Source organism: Anopheles coustani, chromosome 3 (genome assembly GCF_943734705.1).
Source record: "Anopheles coustani chromosome 3, idAnoCousDA_361_x.2, whole genome shotgun sequence".
Lineage (NCBI taxonomy): Eukaryota > Metazoa > Arthropoda > Insecta > Diptera > Culicidae > Anopheles > Anopheles coustani.
The window spans coordinates 71,193,099-71,212,795 of NC_071288.1; the positions used below are offsets into that span (position 1 = coordinate 71,193,099).

The window sequence follows — 19,697 nt, forward strand, 5'->3', positions numbered from 1 at the left end:
AACGGGTAATAGTGTGCATGACAACATTGATTTGGAAATTGTTTGTAATTAAACGGATTGGTTTGTTGTTTGATCCTTTTGTATAAAAAAATGGAAAGCAGTCAATTACAGTGCACCAATTTTCGTTTCGTTGGTTTTTGCCACTAAGCACTGGGAAAGATGGGGAGGGAATTTCGCGCGCGCGCACACAATTTTGCATGTGTGATGGAGGAAGGTTATTATTTTAAATAAATTGAAAGTTTGCTTCAAAATCCAATAATCGGTGGCAGTGCGGAATAGAAAGGGTGTATAGCAATTAATAATATTATTAACAACAATAAAGTAAAAACCACAACCGCAAAATGAAAAATCCAAACCAGTTGATAATCTTGCACACGGAAACGTTGAAAGAACAGCCAATACCGAAACTACGCGCAGAGAAATGCCAATAGTAGAAAAGAAAGCGAAATGGAAATATGGAACGAGGCACGGAAATCCAATTGACAAAATTTTCTAAAACTCACTGCAATTTAAAAAAAAAATCTTTTTATGACTTTCAAAAACTATCGGATCATTTCAAAATTAGGTCGCGTTTACAACAATCGCTTTTCTGGCATAATAAACTAAGAAGCATAAATGGCTAAGGTCCAAGACTAATCCCCAACAAACATTTCATTAATACCGAAACGATTGCCGCAAAAAAATCAAATCTTCCGTTTTATTCGCGCGCACTTCTGCACACATTTTTTTTCCAATCTAACCTTCACGCCTTTTACTGACCACTTGCAAACAGAACGAATACACGCGAGGTCACGAGAAAACATGCTAAACCACGTGCCGATTTCTATGGATCCGCGCGGAAGTAGTGTGGAATTTGAATCGAGCGAACTAATTTATTGTGTATCGGAGTTTTTAAGGAACATCTTATTTAAATAATAAATTATCTACCAACCAGACAATAACCATCAATTGTCGAGAGCAATAAATAATTTTTGTTGTTTTCCTCTCGGTTTTGTACAAATTAACCTGCTTTATTGTTGACGGTAACATGTTCATGATTGTTTTGCAAAAACTAATTTATGGTAAGTATCGTTACGCTGTATTGCGTAAGTGCACAGTTCATGACGCACAGAAGGAAAAACAGGGTTATATAATTTTTTTTGTTGAGCCATGTTCATCATTTCTTTAAACTAAATCAAACGTGAACAGCCACCCAAATTATGATTGTGAAACAAAAAACATATGCACTTCCACCAGCTGAAAAAATTATCAAATCTATGTGTTATGTTTGTTTTTGTTACCTCTAACAATATTCAATTTATGTTCATTTTTTAAGCGGTCAAGAACACAGGTCAATTTGCAATCCAAAGACTACCTAAGAGCGCATCTGTTTTTTTTTTCTGCTTTCTTAATGCATGGCCATGCGATTAATTATAATAAACATGTGCCCCGTGTTTATCAGTTGCTGAAAAAGTGGCTGGTGACATCGAACAGTAGCATCATGGCCAAACTACCACGTGCTGTTATCAGCTGTGCCGTTTTCAATGACTTACGACGTTTGCACTCAAATTTGTACAATATAATGACGATTCACTGAGCGTACAATTTAAACATCATGTCACTCTGACGTGTTTGTTTTTATACGGTTTGTACTTTTGATTTAATTTTTAGCACGAACAAAAACGGCCACGTGGCCTCAGTGGCAACAACAAAACAGAAAAACTAACGTAAGCGTAACAAAAAATAATACAGCTATTAAAACGCGGATGCATTTGAAGTGATATTAATTAAAAACCATTGGAAATAAAGATAACCCGACACCTGATTCACATTGCACTGTATCCACTCGAATCCAGAATAGGTTTATTGCTTTCATTTTTTTAATCCATGCCAAATAACGCGCTCTATGGCTGACAACTGCTTCCCATGTGTTTTATTCGTCTAATGTTTCAACACCGAATAATTCTATCACTCGCGTTGTTTTTATTTGATACGTTGCAAACTTCTTCTTGTGCGTGCTTGCCCGTATTTTTGGGCACACCAATTGCGTGTGCACGATGTAAAACAAAAAAAAGGTAAAGACAACTCCAACCGTGTGCTACCCGCTTACCGTTTTTTTTTTCAACTTTGCTCACCACATAAATCTGTGTTCCGTTTACACCCCATGTTGTATATGTATATAGGTGTGTATAATCATATTTATGTTCAAATATATATATAGAGGCACATTAGATTGGTACGCGTTGCGCGTATTGTACACATAAATCATCCTAAATAGTTTTTCGTTTAAATTTTGTTAAATACTGTTCTGTCTGGGTAAAAAAAAGGCAACATCCTACGCATTAAGACACTTGTGGTAAGAGAGACTCGAACCATCAATCTTCTCAGCTTGCGTAAGTGTATCCTAAGGCCTACTAATTGCTTCCCACTGGTTGTCATGATAGGCCCCCCCCTCCTACAGTGCCTTCCTCCGGGCGAAAGCTACGTTATTCCGTCTGAAGTGGGCGAATGCTCGTGTGCACCAGCAGGGTGGCCAGCTCCAGCTCCTCGCTGTACTTGTTCCGCAGCGGGACACTGCGGTACCCGGTGCGAATGGCACCGAGCGGAAACACGGCCTGGCCGATAAAGTTTGGCTCACCGAACATATCCTCGTCCTGCACCTCGAAGCGGATCATGGCGAAGTGCGGGTTCGCTATCCGGAACTCGCATATTTCGTTCCAAATCGGATTCAAACCATTGTCCGCTGGAAAGAGCAAAACAAAGCAAACAAATTGAACGAGATAAGGTTTTAGTACAATTTTTAGTACAAGCACCTGGGGAATCATCAGAGGTGCGGACTTACCGATCGCTCTGGTGCGATGTTTGATGCCACTGTCGAAGGACGCACCGAGCACCTCCACCTCGACCAGGGGGCTGGTAATGTTGCGGCTGACCTTGCACAGGTTGCGCCCGCCGATGATGCGCACGTTCACAATCACCTCGCCCACACCGACGAGCGTGTTCGGGTCGGTCGGGTCGAACTCGTCGCGGAACATAAAGTCCGGCTTCAGCAGAAACCCGCAGCCACCGTTGTCCCGAAACTTGGCCTGATTTAGCTGCATCGGTTTGTCGGGCGTTTGGAAGTTGAGCGCAATCATCTGCGAGCCGCAGTTCCACAGGGCCGTCGGATGGTAGTTGGACGAATCCAACCGCTGCCCCTTCGGGTAAACCCGGCTCAGGTGGTTCCGATGGAAGCGCACGAACAGCAAGCGTGTCTCCGGCTGCAGGAAATACTTCTCAGCCTTCGTCTCCGGGAAGCTGGACATCTCGTAGAACACCCACGACGCCGGATGGTGCTTGAACGGCACGCTCCGGCAGTAGATGATGAGATCGGACATTTCCTTGGCGACGCGCGAATTGCGCTCCATTTTGCGCCGCTCGTTCTCCATGGCGCTCGCGTTCTGGGCCGCTTCCTTGATGGCGAGCATCCACTCGTACGCGAGCTCCTTCGTCTGGACGCCCACCTCGAACACGTTCTGCATCGTCGGGTTTTGGATGCGCAGTATCCGCTCGATGTCCGGATGGTTGCTGTAGGCCACCTCCACCACGGCGCCATGCACATCCAGTGAACCTGATCGAACCAAATGAATGGATATTTTATTCTATCCCTAGATATCGACCCACCGGTCCCTTACCTTTCTGCAAACTGCCCAACATCAATGGTTCGTTGGCACCTTCATCGACCAGCGTACCGTCGTCCGTCGCGCTAAGCTCCTGCACGTAGTTGGCCGGGAAGTAGTGCTGCCGTTTGCCACCGTAATCCCCCAGCCACCAGTCGGTGCCCTTCTTCACCACATTGCTTATGATGGCGTGCTTGCAGAACGACAGTTCGTCATCCCGCTGCGCTTTGTAGTCGTACAGCGCCTTGACCGTCACGTTTTCATTGGCGACCATCGCCGGGTCCATGTATCCGTAGGCTCCACTGTCCTCGGGTACCTAAGGGGAAAGGAGCAAACCCCGAATTCAGTATGATTTCGCAATCATCAGCCCAAACCCACGAACACCTACATCCATCGTGTTGATCCGGCGAATCATTTCCCGCGGAATCGGATAGCTCAGCGTTACTTTGCGGTACAGGGGATGTTTGGAGTAAAAGTTTACCAAATCGACCAGACTCTCAAACTCCATCCCACCCATCTCGTACAAGCGACCCTCCACCCGGATGCGACAGTGGATGAATTTACCGTGGGACCTAAAACAGGGAAAATGCCATTGAATGGTTCCGAGCGGTTCACGAACGGATTCGGACTATGCCTCTTACCGAAACGAGATAACGAAGGCTTTTGGTCCTTTCTCGCTCGGGCGCACCAGGAAGGCCCCATCCTGCGGGACCTGGTTGAGCACGATTTCGGACTGCTCGCGGGTCGTCGTGTGATGGTACCATTCCTTCGTTTCGTGCTTGTTCGGTTGCGGAACGGGTTCCTTCAGTGTGATGTAAAATTCCTACAATAACAAAGTTAAATGAGGAAATAAATCAAATTAATCGAAATTAACCCTTCATTTATCAGGAAAAAATAGGTAAAAAACATTAATTTAGCAAACAACTTGTGAGTGTGGATCCATTTGAGACATACGAAATACAATGCAATGACGGGGGTTGTATATGTTAGGGAATGCTTGCAACGTCGCCTACTTCATATGATTAGAAATCACGATCATTCGGTACCGTTTTGGCTGCATTTGGTATCAGTACATTATACGAAGGATACGGTAGGGCAGTACAAAGTCAATAGTGGAATTTGTACCCAAAGAAATGAATGCGCCGAACTGTTAGACACATAGAATCATTAGGTTTGTTCGAAAAACAATAGTGCTTGGACATACTGTGACCCCCTCTAACATAGAGTTAACACATAGTTTTTTGGCTAGCTAACACCTTCAAGAGCTAACCAATCAAAAGTGAAACTAAAGAAAAAGAGATCTTACCGCACTCCGGAGCGCATTCTGTCGGTAGTACATGATCAAACTGTACAGACTGTCGAACAGCACGTTCTCCATCAGGTAGTACTTCGTGACACCCTTGTCCTGCTTGAGCTTGATGCGGCAGTGGTTCGGTTTACCCTGCCTCCAGAACGACAAACAATAGTCCCCGACAAAGGTGACGCTTTCGCGCACCAGAAACGTTCCATCGCCCAGGTGCGAGAACTGCTGCAGCAGCTTTTCAGCTTCCTCGCGACCCCCGGAAAGCTTGCCGTGGAACCAGTTTTCGCCAAAGTGTAGCTCGTCATTTGAAACCAGCGTACCGTCGCGCGATCGATTGGCGAAGCCGTTTTCCTCCCGTTCGTCATCCCTTAGATCGCTATCGCGGTCGGGTCTGATGAAGGAGAATCATGGTGTTAGAGTTGGAACGAAACCAAGAAAGTGAATCCTCGAAATACTTACCGTTGACTGTCGGTATAGAAGAGCTTATGCTGCGTGAGCACGAAAAAGTGCGCATTCCAACCCTTGTCGACCGGATCCTCCAGGTACAGGATACCATTCTTGACGGTATTCCGAATGTCCAGCTCGCTCTCGTCATTTGCGCGCATCAGAATGGCCGATTCCTTGCCCGCCTCGTCCACCACCATGATGCCGTTCTCGGGTAGCTTTTTGTGCTTCAGTATAATCTTACGCTTCAGCTGCTGGGGCGACGGTAGCTGGGTCTCGGCCTTATCGATCGGTTGGGTGAGCAGCATCTCACCGAACACCTCCTGCATCGATTGCGCCATCCGGCGCTGTTGCGTGAGCGAACAGTTCTGCTCGATCGACAGAATGAGCGGGTACTCGGACGTAATGAACGCGTGTTCTTTGATCGTGCGGATCACGTCCATGAACTTGATGCGTGTCGTGAATGTATGCCCATGGAAAATCAGCGGCATATTGTCCGGCCCATCCCAACAGTCGAGTTCGATACACCGGCAGCCCATACGGAGGGCCCTGGCGTACGCTTCGACCGAGGACTCGCTGGAAAACTGATCACCGGTCAGGTAGGTGTTGTGGGACGACGATATCCAGTAGTGTGCCAGCGGGCGCGTCATATCCTGGTACACCGTGTCACAGCGTCGGTCCCAGATTTCATTTTGACGCGAAAATAGAAAATCTATAAACTAAAACATAATATTTTTCGTAAAATCAAACCGTTACTGAAAATTAATTTGTTTTTCTTCATTCTTACCTCATGTAAACGCAGATACGGTTCGCTAACGTCACGCGCCGGGTCTTGGATGTAATCGTTGATAAATTTGGCCACGGTTTCCTCACTGTGGCCACCGCTACCCTCTTCCTCGTTCTGCTCTTTGGTCAAAAACTTTCGAAACTCTTGCAGCGTAACCGTTTGACCATTCTGACTGTATGTCGCCATACGTATGCCATCGAAGTACTCTGGCAGCGCGCTTGGTGGCAGCACCAAGCGCTGATACAATCGGGTAAAGTCGTCGAAACCGAGCTCATTCCTACGCCGCGTGTCTACATCGTGGAACACCTCATTCAGCTTGGCGGTGGATACTTTACAATTTATCTTCGGCAGGAAGGACCGAATGTCCTTCAGACTAGCGGTGCCGTTGGCTTCCATCAGATAGAACTCCCGTCGCAGCCAGCGCTCGATCTGCAACCAGTACGGGGATGTTATCGTGTCCGAGATCAGATACTTCAGTCCTTTCAGCCACATGTCGGCCTCTTTTTCGGAGAAAGCTAAAATGATCGTGGAATGTTAAATATCTACATTCGCAAAGGGGTTTTAAAGAGGTGTACGTCCAATCTATGACCATACTCAACTTACCTACGATAGACACGGTGCGCAATTTAAAATCGTTCCCGTGCAAAATCACGAAACATTTCCGTGGTTCACTTTTCTTCGCTTCTTCGGGCCATTTTTCAAAATCCTTCGATTTTTTACCAGGTCGAACTTCCTTTACCTCGCGCAGCTCTAGAGATCCTTCGTAGTTGCTCCGGCCATTGGTCTGTACCGGGGACCATATGATCTGCAAACGAGCATAATGAGTTGAGCTTTTTCCCTGCCATATGTTAGCAAACTTTATCACTCGTCAGGCACACAAACCTGACGCGTTTCACGGCGCAGCATGAGGGTCTTCTTTTCCGGGCGCTTGCGGGGATAAAACTTTTGAATCAGTGTGCCGCGTTCCAGCTGGCAAATAATTTGTTCCATTTCACCCAGCGCCGCCAAGCAGCTGCTGGCCGTTCCTCCAATTGTGAAACTCATAATGTTATGATTTTGCGATTGCGTGGGTAGCAATTCATGCACTTTGCTATTTGGCTACACGATAAAACACTTTCAACGTTGACAGACTTTACGGTAGCGGAAGGAACCGACGTTCTTGGATAGCATTATTTCCGCTCGAAACTACTACGAAGGCAACATGTGAAAAAGAAAGTTTCTATCGCAGTGGAAAGCACTGATCGTGAAAAAAGGAAACCGTTTGTCGGATGTGAATTGTCAAATAAATGAAAAGATAATCAAGGGCAAGGTGCCAGTGATATAAGCAGGTCAACTTGGCCCATATGCATTGACGCTACTTAGAGGTTCATGAATTGTTTTCATTTAAGTGGTGAATGTATTTTAGTGATTTAAAGCTATTTTCGTTCAGTTTTAAATACACTCTGTTCCAATTGACATAGAAAAGTACTTGATCCACAATTTAGTAAAAACTATAGGCATATTTTTTCAAAGTGGTGAATAAGAATTTTTATGAACTAACCTGCTTTGCTATAGACTCCTTTGGTCGGCGAATGTCAGTCAAAAACGTGTTTTCATCCGAGAGTGCACGCTGCGTAGCATAAACAGTGCGGGTAGCATAGAAAACATGGAAGCGACTGATTCTAAATTGAATTTCCACGAGCTTGAGTTGGACGAACGTATACTGAAGGTAATTAGGTCTGCAATGCATCAAGCATGATATGTTATAACAGTATTGTTCATAACGTTCTCCCATTAGGAGATCGCTCGTTTGGGATGGCTTGAACCGACACTGGTTCAAGAGAAGGCAATCCCGTTCCTTCTCGAAGGGAAAGATGTCTTGATACGTGCTCGCACTGGTTCTGGTAAGACAGCGGCGTTTGCTGTTCCCATCATCCAGAATCTACTCGTTCGGAAAGGTGAAGATGCCGTACGTGAAACATCCGTAATAGTGATGGCCCCCAGCCAGGATTTATGCCATCAGATTACCAAGGCGTTTCAAGAACTGACATTCTCGTGCAGTACCGTGGTACGGGTAGTAGATATCTCCTCGAAGGAAGAGCAATCGACGTATCGCCACATGCTAGCTGAACATCCCGATATCGTCGTGTCGACCCCTGCAAAGTTACGCTACGTGTTGTCCGAGGGAATTCTAAACGTGCGCGAAAGTCTCCGTGCTGTCGTCATCGATGAGGCGGATTTAATGTTTTCGTTTGGTTTTGAAGAGGACTTACGCGAAGTGCTGAAGAACTTTCCCCCGGTGCACCAATCTGTGCTTTGTTCGGCTACGCTCGACGAGGACTTGATCACGTTGAAGAAAATGGTACTTCATAATCCCGTGGTTTTGAAGCTGCAGGAACCGAACGTGGCCATAGGAAGTCAAATGACACACTACAAGGTTGAGGCCGCAGAGGAAGTGGATAAGGCGGCTATACTTTTCATTCTTCTCAAACTAAAGCTGATTCAGGGCAAATGTTTAATTTTCGTCAAATCCGTTGAACGGTGTTACAGGTAAGAAAACCACAATTTGTCAATTACCGTTTCTATAAATGTTCTGTGATGAACTTCTTTCCATCCGGAGGTAGCATTAAATGATTTTCCTTGTATTATCGTTCAATGGCTGCCATATGACGTTTGGACTAATCTTCTCTCTGATTTACTGGTCTAATTTATCATAGAGTAGAGTCTGTAAGAAGAAACAAAAATTCATTAATATATCTCCTTTCCATGTGTCTTTACAGATTGAAACTATTTTTGGAACAGTTCAACATTCGTGCGTGCATCCTGAACTCCGAATTACCCATCAAAATCCGATGTCACACCGTCAGCCAGTTCAATAAGGTACGTTTCCATTTCGCTCGCCATGTATTGTTCCATTGTTAATGGATTTGGTTATGCCTTTTAGGGTCTCTACGACACGATCATTACCTCCGATGAGACGGTAGCAGTAAATCCTGCAATCAAGAACAAAAAGCGCATCAAAAAAACCTCCGCTAAGCGTCTACTGCAGGCCTCCAATGCGGAATCTGGTGTTTCACGTGGCATTGATTTTCAGTGCGTTTCATGTGTGGTAAACTTTGATTTTCCGTCGGATGTTAACTCGTACATCCATCGAGCTGGTCGTACGGCCAGAGGAAATAATACAGGCAGTGTTCTATCGTTTGTCGCCCCCGATGAGGTGGACCAGAAAGTGGAGGTTGAAAGCTTTATTCAGGGTTTTGTCGGCGATGAAACGTTTGCATTCAAGTATGTTTGTTGGTTCTGCTAAGCAATAGAGCTCCGTTAATGGAATGCTTTTTTTCCAGGAACTTCCAGTTCAACTTTGCAGACGTTGAAGCATTCCGGTACCGAGCGCTGGATGCATGGCGCGCAATTACTAAGCTTTCGATAAGGGAAGCTCGAGTAAAGGAACTGAAGACGGAAATGTTAAATTCTGAAAAGTTGACGGTACTTACGCCTCATCTATCTTGTATAAAACAACTTCTATTAATTTCTTTCTTTTCTTTTTTAGTCATTCTTCGAGGAAAATCCACGAGATTTACAAGCTTTGCGACATGACCGATCTTTGCATACGGTACACATTCAGGAGCACCTGGCAGATGTACCGGAGTACTTGGTACCACCAGCACTGAAGGCGATAATTCCCAGCAAGAAAGCACACCGCAACAAGAGGTTAACCGAGTTGAAAGTCAACGCCCAGAAAAGGAAAGCAAAATTGGAGAACCCACTGTTGATGGACGGATTAGACTATCAAAAGAAACGGATGGTTTAAGAACACAGATTTATGTCTAGATCATAATGCTAACAGATGGTTTATTAAACGAATCTACTTGCTATACCAAGCAGTTTTGTGTAGTCCGCCCCTTTTGCTTGCGTTTTCTCTTTCAAAATTGTACGCAGAATTGTCGGGATGGGCACATGAATACGGGTACCCAGGGGCGTTCCGTTATCGTCGATAAGCACCAGGTTGTTACTGTCGAACTTGGGGATTTTGGGTTTCTGAAACTGTTTCAACCCGACGAGGATGCCCTTCTTCTTTTGTCCCTTGATTGCCACCAGCACCTTGTCGCCGATCTTTCCAACGCTCTGCTTGTTATAGACGTGTATGCACTTCGGTGGTTTTCCTTCGGCCATGGCACGCTTGCCGATTTCACTGTTATCCACTACACGGAGGCGGGCCATTTTGCGAATCTCACTACAGGCGGCCGTCGTATGGATCGGCCTGGTCATTCCGGCAAGCGGCAAAAGCCGGGTCACCGAGTTGAGCAGCATTTTGCTAGGGAGTATTTACTTTTCAATGCCTTTATTTTGCGTAACACTGCCGGGGATTTTTTGATGTTTTGCTAGCCGAGAAAACTGTCAACAAACGAAGCACACGTGAAAAATAAGGTGTATAGAAGGAATCAGAAAATTAACATTTTTACAATCTTTTGTTGACGGGTTAAAAACTCTCGCATTAAAATAGGATTTTCATGTTTTTAAATCAGTAATCCTCTCGTCGTTGATCGTGGATTGTAATGTGACGACATTTTAATGTGATTTGAAACTTTCGTTACCTTGAGTGTGGTGAATCTGCTTTGACAGTTCCGAACGCCATCTTTTGCTCTTGGAAGGAACTAGTGGTGGGAAACTCAAATACCTGTTGGGACTCAGACCTTTCGATACAAATCCGATCTAAGATCCGAATCTCCGAATCAATAACATCGTATCGTATCGTATCGAATGCGATTCTTATCGTGTATAAATCGAGTCATATAGAGATATGATAAATTAGGATCAAGTCTTACGTATATCAATTCTGCATCAAATCAAATCTAATTGAATCCGCAAAATGGGATCCGTTCCTTTAGCATCCATCGAGAGAGCGATGTTCATATCTTCCGAATCCCGATTGACCCAACACTAGAACCAACAAGAGGGTAAAAAAATTACTTCGCTTTCATCTGAACATCGTGTTTCGTGACGCTCCACAGGAAGAATTGGATTTTGCACTGGTTTGGTCGTTTTGTTCAGAGAATTAACGTTTCCCCGATAAAGCCGGTCCAGGGATTGTTCGACGGTCGAACTCCGGTTACCATACACAGAGGACAAATTGGGGATTTGTGAAGAAAAACGCGGTAACAATGTCGAAGCGGCGTATCGAGGTGATGGACCCGTTCATCAGGAAGCGAAGGTAAGTATTGTCCCTTCGCGATAGGGAGAGCCCGAATATTGCACTGCGACAGTTAATTGATCGGATTGTTTCGTTCTCAAGGGAGGAGAAAGCGGCAGCAGAAAGTTCTGCCGGAGCGAGCTCGTCAAAGGCGGACTCCGGAGGAACGTCATCGGCGGGGTCAACTGGTCCATCTAAGGCACTGGGCGCCACTGGAGGCGGCGACTCGAAGAAGAATCCACTGAATGGCATGGCGTACTCGTCTCACTACTACAATCTGTACAAAAAGCGCATCACGCTACCGGTGTTCGAGTACAAGACGGATTTTATGCGGTTGCTGTCGGAGCATCAGTGCATCGTGCTCGTTGGCGAGACCGGATCCGGAAAGACAACGCAAATACCTCAATGGTGCGTCGAGTTCGCGTTGGAACAGGGTTCGAAAGCGGTCGCCTGTACGCAACCTCGTAGGGTAGCGGCGATGTCGGTGGCCCAGCGTGTGTCAGAGGAAATGGACGTTGTTCTGGGACAGGAGGTAGGTTACAGCATCCGTTTTGAGGACTGCTCGAGCCCGCGCACGGTGCTCAAGTACATGACGGACGGTATGTTGCTACGCGAAGGCATGAGCGATCCGATGCTGGAAGCGTACCAGGTCATTCTGCTCGACGAGGCTCACGAGCGAACGCTGGCTACCGATCTGTTGATGGGCGTCCTGAAAGAGATGATCCGCACGAGAAAGGATTTGAAGTTGGTTGTCATGTCCGCCACGCTGGATGCCGGAAAGTTTCAGCAGTACTTCGACAATGCACCGCTTATGAATGTTCCGGGTCGTACGCATCCAGTGGAAATCTTTTACACACCTGAACCGGAGCGCGACTACCTGGAGGCGGCCATACGCACCGTTATCCAGATTCACATGTGCGAAGAAATCGAGGGCGACATTCTGATGTTCTTGACCGGTCAGGAAGAGATCGAGGAGGCGTGCAAGCGTGTCAAGCGCGAGATCGACAACCTGGGACCGGACGTGGGTGAGCTGAAGTGCATTCCGCTCTATTCCACCCTTCCACCGCCCATGCAGCAGAAGATTTTCGAACCGGCACCCCCGAAACGTGCGAACGGTGCGATCGGTCGAAAGGTCGTGATATCGACCAACATCGCCGAAACGTCACTCACGATCGATGGCGTGGTGTTCGTGATTGATCCGGGCTTCAGTAAGCAGAAGGTGTACAATCCGCGCATTCGGGTGGAAAGTTTGCTCGTGTCCCCGATTAGCAAGGCTTCGGCGCAGCAGCGTGCCGGACGTGCCGGCCGAACCCGCCCGGGCAAGTGCTTCCGGCTGTACACCGAGAAGGCTTACAAGACGGAAATGCAAGATAACACATATCCGGAAATTTTGCGCTCCAACTTGGGTAAGTGATCAAATCGGTGTGAAAAATCAAAGATAGCTTGATTAATTTTTTGTTTTTTTTCCCTTAATTGCAGGCACGGTGGTGCTTCAATTGAAAAAGCTCGGTATCGACGATCTGGTTCACTTTGATTTTATGGATCCACCGGCGCCGGAAACATTGATGCGAGCGCTTGAGCTGCTGAACTATTTAGCCGCCCTCGACGACGACGGAAACCTGACCGATCTCGGTGCCGTAATGGCCGAGTTCCCGCTCGATCCGCAGCTGGCCAAGATGCTTATCGCGAGTTGCCAGCACAATTGCTCGAATGAAATTCTCTCCATCACCGCAATGTTGTCGGGTAAGTTTAGCGAACCAGGGTTCCCTATCGATGGATGTTTGACGTTGTGGCTTTTCCTTTTATTGTTCCAGTTCCCCAGTGCTTCATGCGCCCGAATGATATGAAAAAGGCAGCTGACGATGCAAAGATGCGATTTGCGCACGTCGATGGTGATCATCTGACGCTGTTGAATGTTTATCATGCGTTTAAGCAAAGTAAGTAGGATACTTTTACATTTCGTGGGACTCTTGTTTAATTGTTTTGTTTTTTTGTTTTCATTTACATCCAGGCAATGAAGATCCCAACTGGTGTTACGACAACTTTATCAACTTCCGATCGCTCAAATCGGCCGACAACGTGAGACAACAGCTGGCCCGCATCATGGACCGCTTCCAGCTGCAGCGCACGAGTACCGAGTTTACGTCGCGGGAATATTACTTTAACATCCGCAAAGCACTGGTACAAGGATTCTTTATGCAGGTATGGACAAAAAAAAACTTAAATAATACTTTTCTACTGGTTATATACTAATTGTCTTTCTTTCGAAGGTTGCTCATTTGGAACGCACGAAGCACTATCAAACGATAAAGGACAACCAGGTGGTGCAGCTGCATCCGTCCACGTGTCTCGATCACAAGCCCGAGTGGGTCATCTACAATGAGTTTGTGCTCACGACGAAAAACTACATCAGAACAGTAACAGATGTGAAACGTAGGTTTATAAATCCATTGGCCATAGAATGTTGTAATGAAAGGTGGTCTTATTGATTCATGTTTGTTCTTTATTTCCAGCTGAGTGGCTACTGCAGATAGCACCGCAGTACTACGATATGAACAACTTCCCGTTGTGTGAGGCCAAACGCCAGCTGGAGCTGATACTGGCTCGGATGGATTCAAAGCAGTTCCAGCAAGGGTTTTAAAACTGTGCTACGGTGAAAAGCGTGGGCAATACCTACGCATCTAGGTATTAAAACGACTCTGTATCTATACCCATAGAAAGGAACCACGTCCCCATGCTCCCACTCTCTGCCATTGCACTTCTCAACATTCAGACGATTGAGCGGCTGAAGTAACAGCTAGGAAACAACCTTCGGCTTTCCTTTCCCCCGGGTTAGGCTTGGTATGATCATATGGCTGATAAAAACAAACAAATACAACAAATAACAGTAAAACGTATTTAACGCACGTGTTTTTCATTGGATTCAGTTCTCTGTTTAAAGTAATTCTTAGGTGTTTTAGGTTTGTACATTTATAATGTGCAGTTTATTTCGGACAACCAGAAACCACTCTTATCAAGGTAATCAGCATGACATAACATAGGGTCCAGTGGTTGTACATTCGAAACACATGGTTTTATTATGGAATTACTTGCGTAGCCTTCTCTTCAGGATTTGAAGCACGACACTCCTTGCCTCGTGGGCTCGTTGTTTTGTGTTTTTTTTCTGTATTTAACATTTATCCTTTTGCAACTCCAACGAGTGCCGGGCGTATGCAGCGGTCATGCAGCTTGTAACCGATCTTGCTAACGACGACAACCGTGTTCGGTTCGACGTTCGCGACCTCCTGCTGGAACAATGCCTCGTGTAGGTTTGGATTGAATTTTTCATTCAACGGATTAACTGCTTCCAACCCGTGCCGCTTGAATACGCTGTTTAGCTGTTGGCGCGTCATCGAGAGTCCCTCGAAAAGATTCTTCAGGTGTGGGTTCTTTTCTGAAACCTAGAAAGTGGTCGGATAATGTGAGCACTAAGCTGGCTACGGTCGGGCTAAAACAAACGAACCTCCTCTTTAGGTACTGCTTCCGTGGCGTGGCCCAAGATATCCGCTACATCCAACAAATCTTTGCAGAATCCTTGAATACCGAACAGTTTTGCATCATCGATCTGCTTAGTCAGTCGCCTCCGGATGTTTTCGCTCTCTGCCAGAGCACGTTTGTATTTGTCCTGGAAGAGCGATTTATCATTACCTGTTCTAATGTGTTGCTTTGTGCCGACTTACATCGAGGGATTTGACTTTTTCCGTCAGTTCGGCCGCTTCTTTGCGTAGGTCTTCAACTTCCTGGGACAGCTTTTTCTCGTTCTCAGTTGGTTCCTCCACACGTGCCGTGTCGGTAGTGGAAAATTCTCGTCGGTTCAAGCTGGTCCCCGATCGATCCGTGTATAAAGTCCACGCTAGGCGGGTTTGTGATGGATGTTGAACATAAACGGTATGCATTCGACTGCAAGGGATAAAACGGAAAAATATAATTCACGGTGGAACGACTGTTGCCGTGCTGCTTTACAAGTTACATCATCCTATTTCACCGGCTTGCGTTGGTTTAACCGCGAGTCGGAACTGCTACTTACCTCACTAACGTTGTCGTTCCGGTGGTCGTTCTTAATCTGTCCACCTTCTGCAGCAAGCTCAACGCTGTTTTAGAACGATGCATGATGAAACAATTGAGCCAAGTAAAATGCAACTATTCGATTGTTTTTAAAGATACAACAATGTGCAATCGGAATGAACTGTCAAATAAGTTGTCAAATGCAGTGGAACAAAATATTTACCTTATGACCAAGGTTACTTCAACCATTTTGATTGAAAACTGCCAAAAAAATTACAAATTTATTAACAACTTTTTATTCTTTCCTTTAATTTTTGACAATAGACCACTCAAATGGAAGTTTTAAAAGTAACAGAAAGTGATTTTTTCGTTCTTTCTAGTTTTTTTTAAACTAATTTTCTGAATATTTTACTGATTCTTTAGGCGGTACGCGAGGTTCGCCACGCCAGTATAATTATAACGCCAGTTACCTGGTGGGTGGGGTTATAACCCCACGAAAAGAAGATTTTGAATGTACCCGGTTGACAGAAATTGACATTTGAGGGTATTATGATTGGGAGCGCGGAAACGATAAACTTCTCGACGCTGGCCCATACAAAAGGTAAACAACACTTTGAAAAAAGCGAAAAAATGGCTGGGCGTCTCGACGATCCAAAACGACGCCACCTGCGTGTCGAGACGATGCGCGGATACGAAACGACGCGCGTCGTTATCGTCGAGCAGTTTCAAGCACCTCCTGGTCGATGGATCTCTATAGACCGTATGTGTCCGAAGCATATGTGGGTTCTATGGATCTTGGTATTTACCAAGAACATGATAATTCAGGATGCACTTTTCATATCAACGTTGTGTTTAGACAATTCACTTTGGTTTATTTAGCCATTTAGCCATAGTATAAAACACACCAATAACTCGATCGTTTTGAAAATTGATTAAAAATCAAAGTGCTCGAAACTTGTTAAAAACTATATATTTATATACCTTGAAATACTTGTATAAATACCCAGGTTGCTATTCGAGCAAATATGCGGAAACTTTCGAGCAATAACGCGGAACTGGATCATAATACCCTCAATTGTTGCTGGTACTATGTAGTTCCAGCAAGAGTCCCAGCAATCTGCCATGGAAAAACTTGCTGGTACTACATGACAGCTGCAAAAAATTTGAATTTTTGTCAACCGGGTACCTTCTTTTTCTTCTTGGCGTAACGAATATATAAGCCACTTTAAACGAACAACATAAGAAAATAACATCGTAATCAAACATCCACATAATCTTCAACAATGCATTTGAAACATTCATGAGTTTTGAGAAGAATGTTTAGACAAAAAAGTAAACCTACGACCGGATGCATCGTACTGCCCGTATGATTTTTTATCTTTCATTCACACAACATCTTTGTTGATTTTTCATGTGTTCATGTTCCAGTTTCTTCTATCTTTACGCTTCGTAACCTGATACTCTCCTTTGAATAGAAATGGCCAGTATGAAGTGTTTAGTCCTTTCCGTGCCGTGATGTGTACGGATGTACCACTTCGGAAAACAATGAGACCATCAGGAAAGATGTCAAAATATTTACGGAAGTTGAAAATTAGGTAACAAGGTCAACGAAGGCTGCCATTATTCGTAGAAACGAGATTTTACTTGTGTACCGCATAATACAGATATTAATAATATTCACATGCACGTGAAAGCAGCGCAAGGAGCCTACGTGTCTGTAGAAAACGTTATCAAAATTTGTGTTAAAAATAGAAAGTAAGTAATATTCTGAGGAGTCAAATTTATTCATTTTAAATCATTAATTTTATTTATTTTAAATCAGCATCGTTTTTAAAATAAGAGCTTGCAACATAATTACCTTCTTAACAACCAAACATCTATAACATTGTCTGTACATGTAAAGCATTTCGATGGATTATGACACTTGGGATGGAAGGGTTTTATCAAATAAAATCATACAAATTTTTCGTCCCGCCGCGTCATCGTTCCGACCCGAACAGGCTCATGATTCGCAGCATGGTCCGCGCGGAGTACAGACAGAGCGGATACCGTCGGTAGCACTTCCGGTAGTTATCCTTCGCCGTCGTCAGGTCGTCGTTGTATTTCAGTCCATTCTCGAAGGATTCCTTCAGCGGCTTAGGTACCGTTTTACTGTTTTCCACGCTAAATCTGTGCGGCAGAGAAGGTGAAGTGTTAGTAATCAATGTTTTCCGTTTATATTGCTGAGTACTTACGCAACAAATTCATAAATAACTGCAGCCTGTTCGTTTTGTGACTCTGCCCCGGCGGCTAGTTGGCAGATAAGCGACAGGGCACACTTGAGCGGATCGGTCTGCAGTACTTTATTCCAGTTGATTTTCGTTTCAAAGTCCTGCCAAATAGGTTGGAAATGTTATTTCATTAGTGTCTCAAAAATAACTATTAAAACCCTGTTTTAAATAGAAAAGTTGATGTAAAAGATGCATTTATTAGCGATATTTCCTCTACCCGGTGTATGTAAAATGAACTGGCTACAGATGGAAAAGCCAACGAATTTTCGCTCCTCCTACTTTCCCATTGTGGTAAGGACTCCTTGGCGCATGGCATGAATTCTGCAGAACCCTTGTTCCATTTCCTTGTGTTCGTAAGATGAGGAGAAACATAATGCTACCAAGCGCCGTTCGGTGTGGCTTTCCATGATGGTTGACTTTTGACGCCGCTGGGAAATGCATGCATCATGCCATTCCGCTGGCCAATCCCCTCGATGGAAAACATAATAAACTAATGGCGGTTACAAGTCTGTGTTTGTAAGCCGTCCTCTGCTGCAACTATTGTGCATAGAAAGGAAATGTAAAAAAATGCATTCGTTTTCCCCGGGACATGCATTAACTGGGAAAAAGGGCATCACGGTGCGGTTGGTGGTGGGAGAAATGCGGATTGCACATTAGAGCACATCCTTTCTGATGATGGTTGTGAAAGGTATTCTTTAGAGGCCACAGAAAAATAAATCTTTTAAAACTTGTGCATGCACAGATGCTCTTTTCAAGAAATCTAGTAGTTTTCACAGCGCAGGATGCGGTAAAATAGAAACATAAGTTTTTAATGCACATGAGTGTCTCTTCTTCGAGGCAACATCAATTATGGATAGTGGAACTCATTCCCGCAGGATTGCAGATGTGTTTCCCAACTTCACTTACCATTAAAGCAGCTGTTCGGTTGTAGGACAAACTGGGCCCAGCATCTCGTTTTCCCGACGCCATGAACAGCGGTTTGGATAGTTTCATAAAGTCCTGCGCCAACAGGTGCAGCGTATACAGCGAACCCAACGTCACTATACCCAGCACAATTAACCTGAGAATTTTTCAAGTGAAAGGTAAAATTACACTGAGGTAAATATCGAAAGATTATCACAATGTTTAAGAAATCGCCGACGGAGTTTTGCTGATGTTTTAAGCTACTGCTTTCTCTGTGGGCTGTGATTCGGGACTTTCAATGTGTGAAAACCTTTCAGATGATTTTTCACACCTCAAAAACTTCATTAACTTGTTGATTATTTGGGTCACTCTATTGTTTCATGAAAAACACCCACATACACACATACACACAAATTGCCTTCATGACCAAAAACGAAAGGTGCACACATTCATAAACGCCATTCATCCAAAAATGTCGTGAAAGTTTTAGTTTTCACACCTTTTCAGATATGCTTGCATCGTTTTCGACGTAAGAAAAACAAAAACTTGTTATCCTAATCAATTATGTAAAGCATGGGCAAACCTTTGATGCATGTTATGAGATTGTTGTGCATGCAACGTTGGTGGACAAAATTTACTATTCCATAGTATAGGATAATATAACTAGTTGCATATTCATTGTGTATGTTCTTATATTTACTTTGATAACTAAATTTATTCACAGTATGAATGCATGGGTAATCTGTAATGTTAAAAAAAACTTTAAATTTTTTACGTGTTGTATAATAAACAATCAATTTAAATGGAACTTCTTACAAATTATAAGGCTCATTCCTTTCGCCTTCTTTGGCGTAATTTGGCTTTAATTTATATTATGATGTAAACATTTTCTTATGTCTCTGCTTCATGGTTGCTGGTATTGTTGCAAGTTACATAAAGATTCATTAGTTAAAAAAGTTAAATTATTACTTTGCTAAACGTTTACTTTTTTAGCGACAAAATGCCCTAACAAAGTCTGTGTACAATTCACTTGGTAGACCTACCTCCATCCCATTGTGCAATTATATTTTTTGTTTATTTGATGTTTAAAGACTATTTGGAGTTTTCACAGCACTTCCACGAACTACGATGTATGAAA

At 44.4% G+C, this 19,697-nt stretch overlaps 6 protein-coding genes across 7 annotated transcripts; 2 read left to right on the top strand and 4 right to left on the bottom strand.

Moving 5' to 3' along the window:
• Window positions 1–1,804: 1,804 nt before the first annotated feature.
• On the bottom strand, window positions 1,805–7,304 carry LOC131272271 (1-phosphatidylinositol 4,5-bisphosphate phosphodiesterase gamma-1). 2 transcript variants are annotated; one of them, XM_058273944.1, is made up of 10 exons: window positions 7,055–7,304; window positions 6,776–6,977; window positions 6,173–6,687; window positions 5,401–6,104; window positions 4,945–5,332; window positions 4,280–4,461; window positions 4,027–4,210; window positions 3,683–3,945; window positions 2,822–3,597; window positions 1,805–2,722 (listed from the first exon to the last, which is right to left on the bottom strand). In XM_058273944.1, the coding sequence occupies exons 1-10, from the start codon at window positions 7,214–7,216 to the stop codon at window positions 2,466–2,468; spliced, it is 3,633 nt and encodes a 1,210-aa protein (XP_058129927.1). In that variant the 5' UTR covers window positions 7,217–7,304; the 3' UTR covers window positions 1,805–2,465. The 2 variants fall into 2 exon arrangements, with proteins under 2 accessions (XP_058129927.1, XP_058129926.1); XM_058273943.1 differs by having other exon boundaries at window positions 2,822–3,589; window positions 3,654–3,954.
• A 460-nt stretch (window positions 7,305–7,764) lies between these two features.
• On the top strand, window positions 7,765–10,043 carry LOC131272275 (probable ATP-dependent RNA helicase DDX56). The gene is made up of 6 exons (XM_058273949.1): window positions 7,765–7,880; window positions 7,950–8,701; window positions 8,932–9,031; window positions 9,096–9,436; window positions 9,496–9,637; window positions 9,702–10,043. Exons 1-6 carry the CDS (start codon window positions 7,818–7,820, stop codon window positions 9,960–9,962), a joined length of 1,659 nt encoding a protein of 552 aa, XP_058129932.1. The 5' UTR covers window positions 7,765–7,817; the 3' UTR covers window positions 9,963–10,043.
• Window positions 9,978–10,539, bottom strand: LOC131272283 (large ribosomal subunit protein uL14m). Its single transcript, XM_058273956.1, has one exon. It carries the CDS (start codon window positions 10,460–10,462, stop codon window positions 10,007–10,009), a length of 456 nt encoding a protein of 151 aa, XP_058129939.1. The 5' UTR covers window positions 10,463–10,539; the 3' UTR covers window positions 9,978–10,006.
• A 583-nt stretch (window positions 10,540–11,122) lies between these two features.
• Window positions 11,123–14,234, top strand: LOC131272273 (putative pre-mRNA-splicing factor ATP-dependent RNA helicase PRP1). The gene is made up of 7 exons (XM_058273947.1): window positions 11,123–11,363; window positions 11,445–12,748; window positions 12,822–13,085; window positions 13,157–13,279; window positions 13,354–13,544; window positions 13,613–13,775; window positions 13,856–14,234. Exons 1-7 carry the CDS (start codon window positions 11,314–11,316, stop codon window positions 13,981–13,983), a joined length of 2,223 nt encoding a protein of 740 aa, XP_058129930.1. The 5' UTR covers window positions 11,123–11,313; the 3' UTR covers window positions 13,984–14,234.
• Window positions 14,235–14,247: 13 nt separating this feature from the next.
• On the bottom strand, window positions 14,248–15,543 carry LOC131272279 (grpE protein homolog, mitochondrial). Its single transcript, XM_058273953.1, has 4 exons — window positions 15,409–15,543; window positions 15,062–15,281; window positions 14,845–15,006; window positions 14,248–14,782 (listed from the first exon to the last, which is right to left on the bottom strand). Exons 1-4 carry the CDS (start codon window positions 15,489–15,491, stop codon window positions 14,519–14,521), a joined length of 729 nt encoding a protein of 242 aa, XP_058129936.1. The 5' UTR covers window positions 15,492–15,543; the 3' UTR covers window positions 14,248–14,518.
• A 1,822-nt stretch (window positions 15,544–17,365) lies between these two features.
• LOC131266280 (uncharacterized) lies at window positions 17,366–19,613 on the bottom strand. Its single transcript, XM_058268729.1, has 4 exons — window positions 19,603–19,613; window positions 18,563–18,716; window positions 17,621–17,757; window positions 17,366–17,555 (listed from the first exon to the last, which is right to left on the bottom strand). The coding sequence occupies exons 1-4, from the start codon at window positions 19,611–19,613 to the stop codon at window positions 17,366–17,368; spliced, it is 492 nt and encodes a 163-aa protein (XP_058124712.1).
• Between the last annotated feature and the right edge of the window lie 84 nt (window positions 19,614–19,697).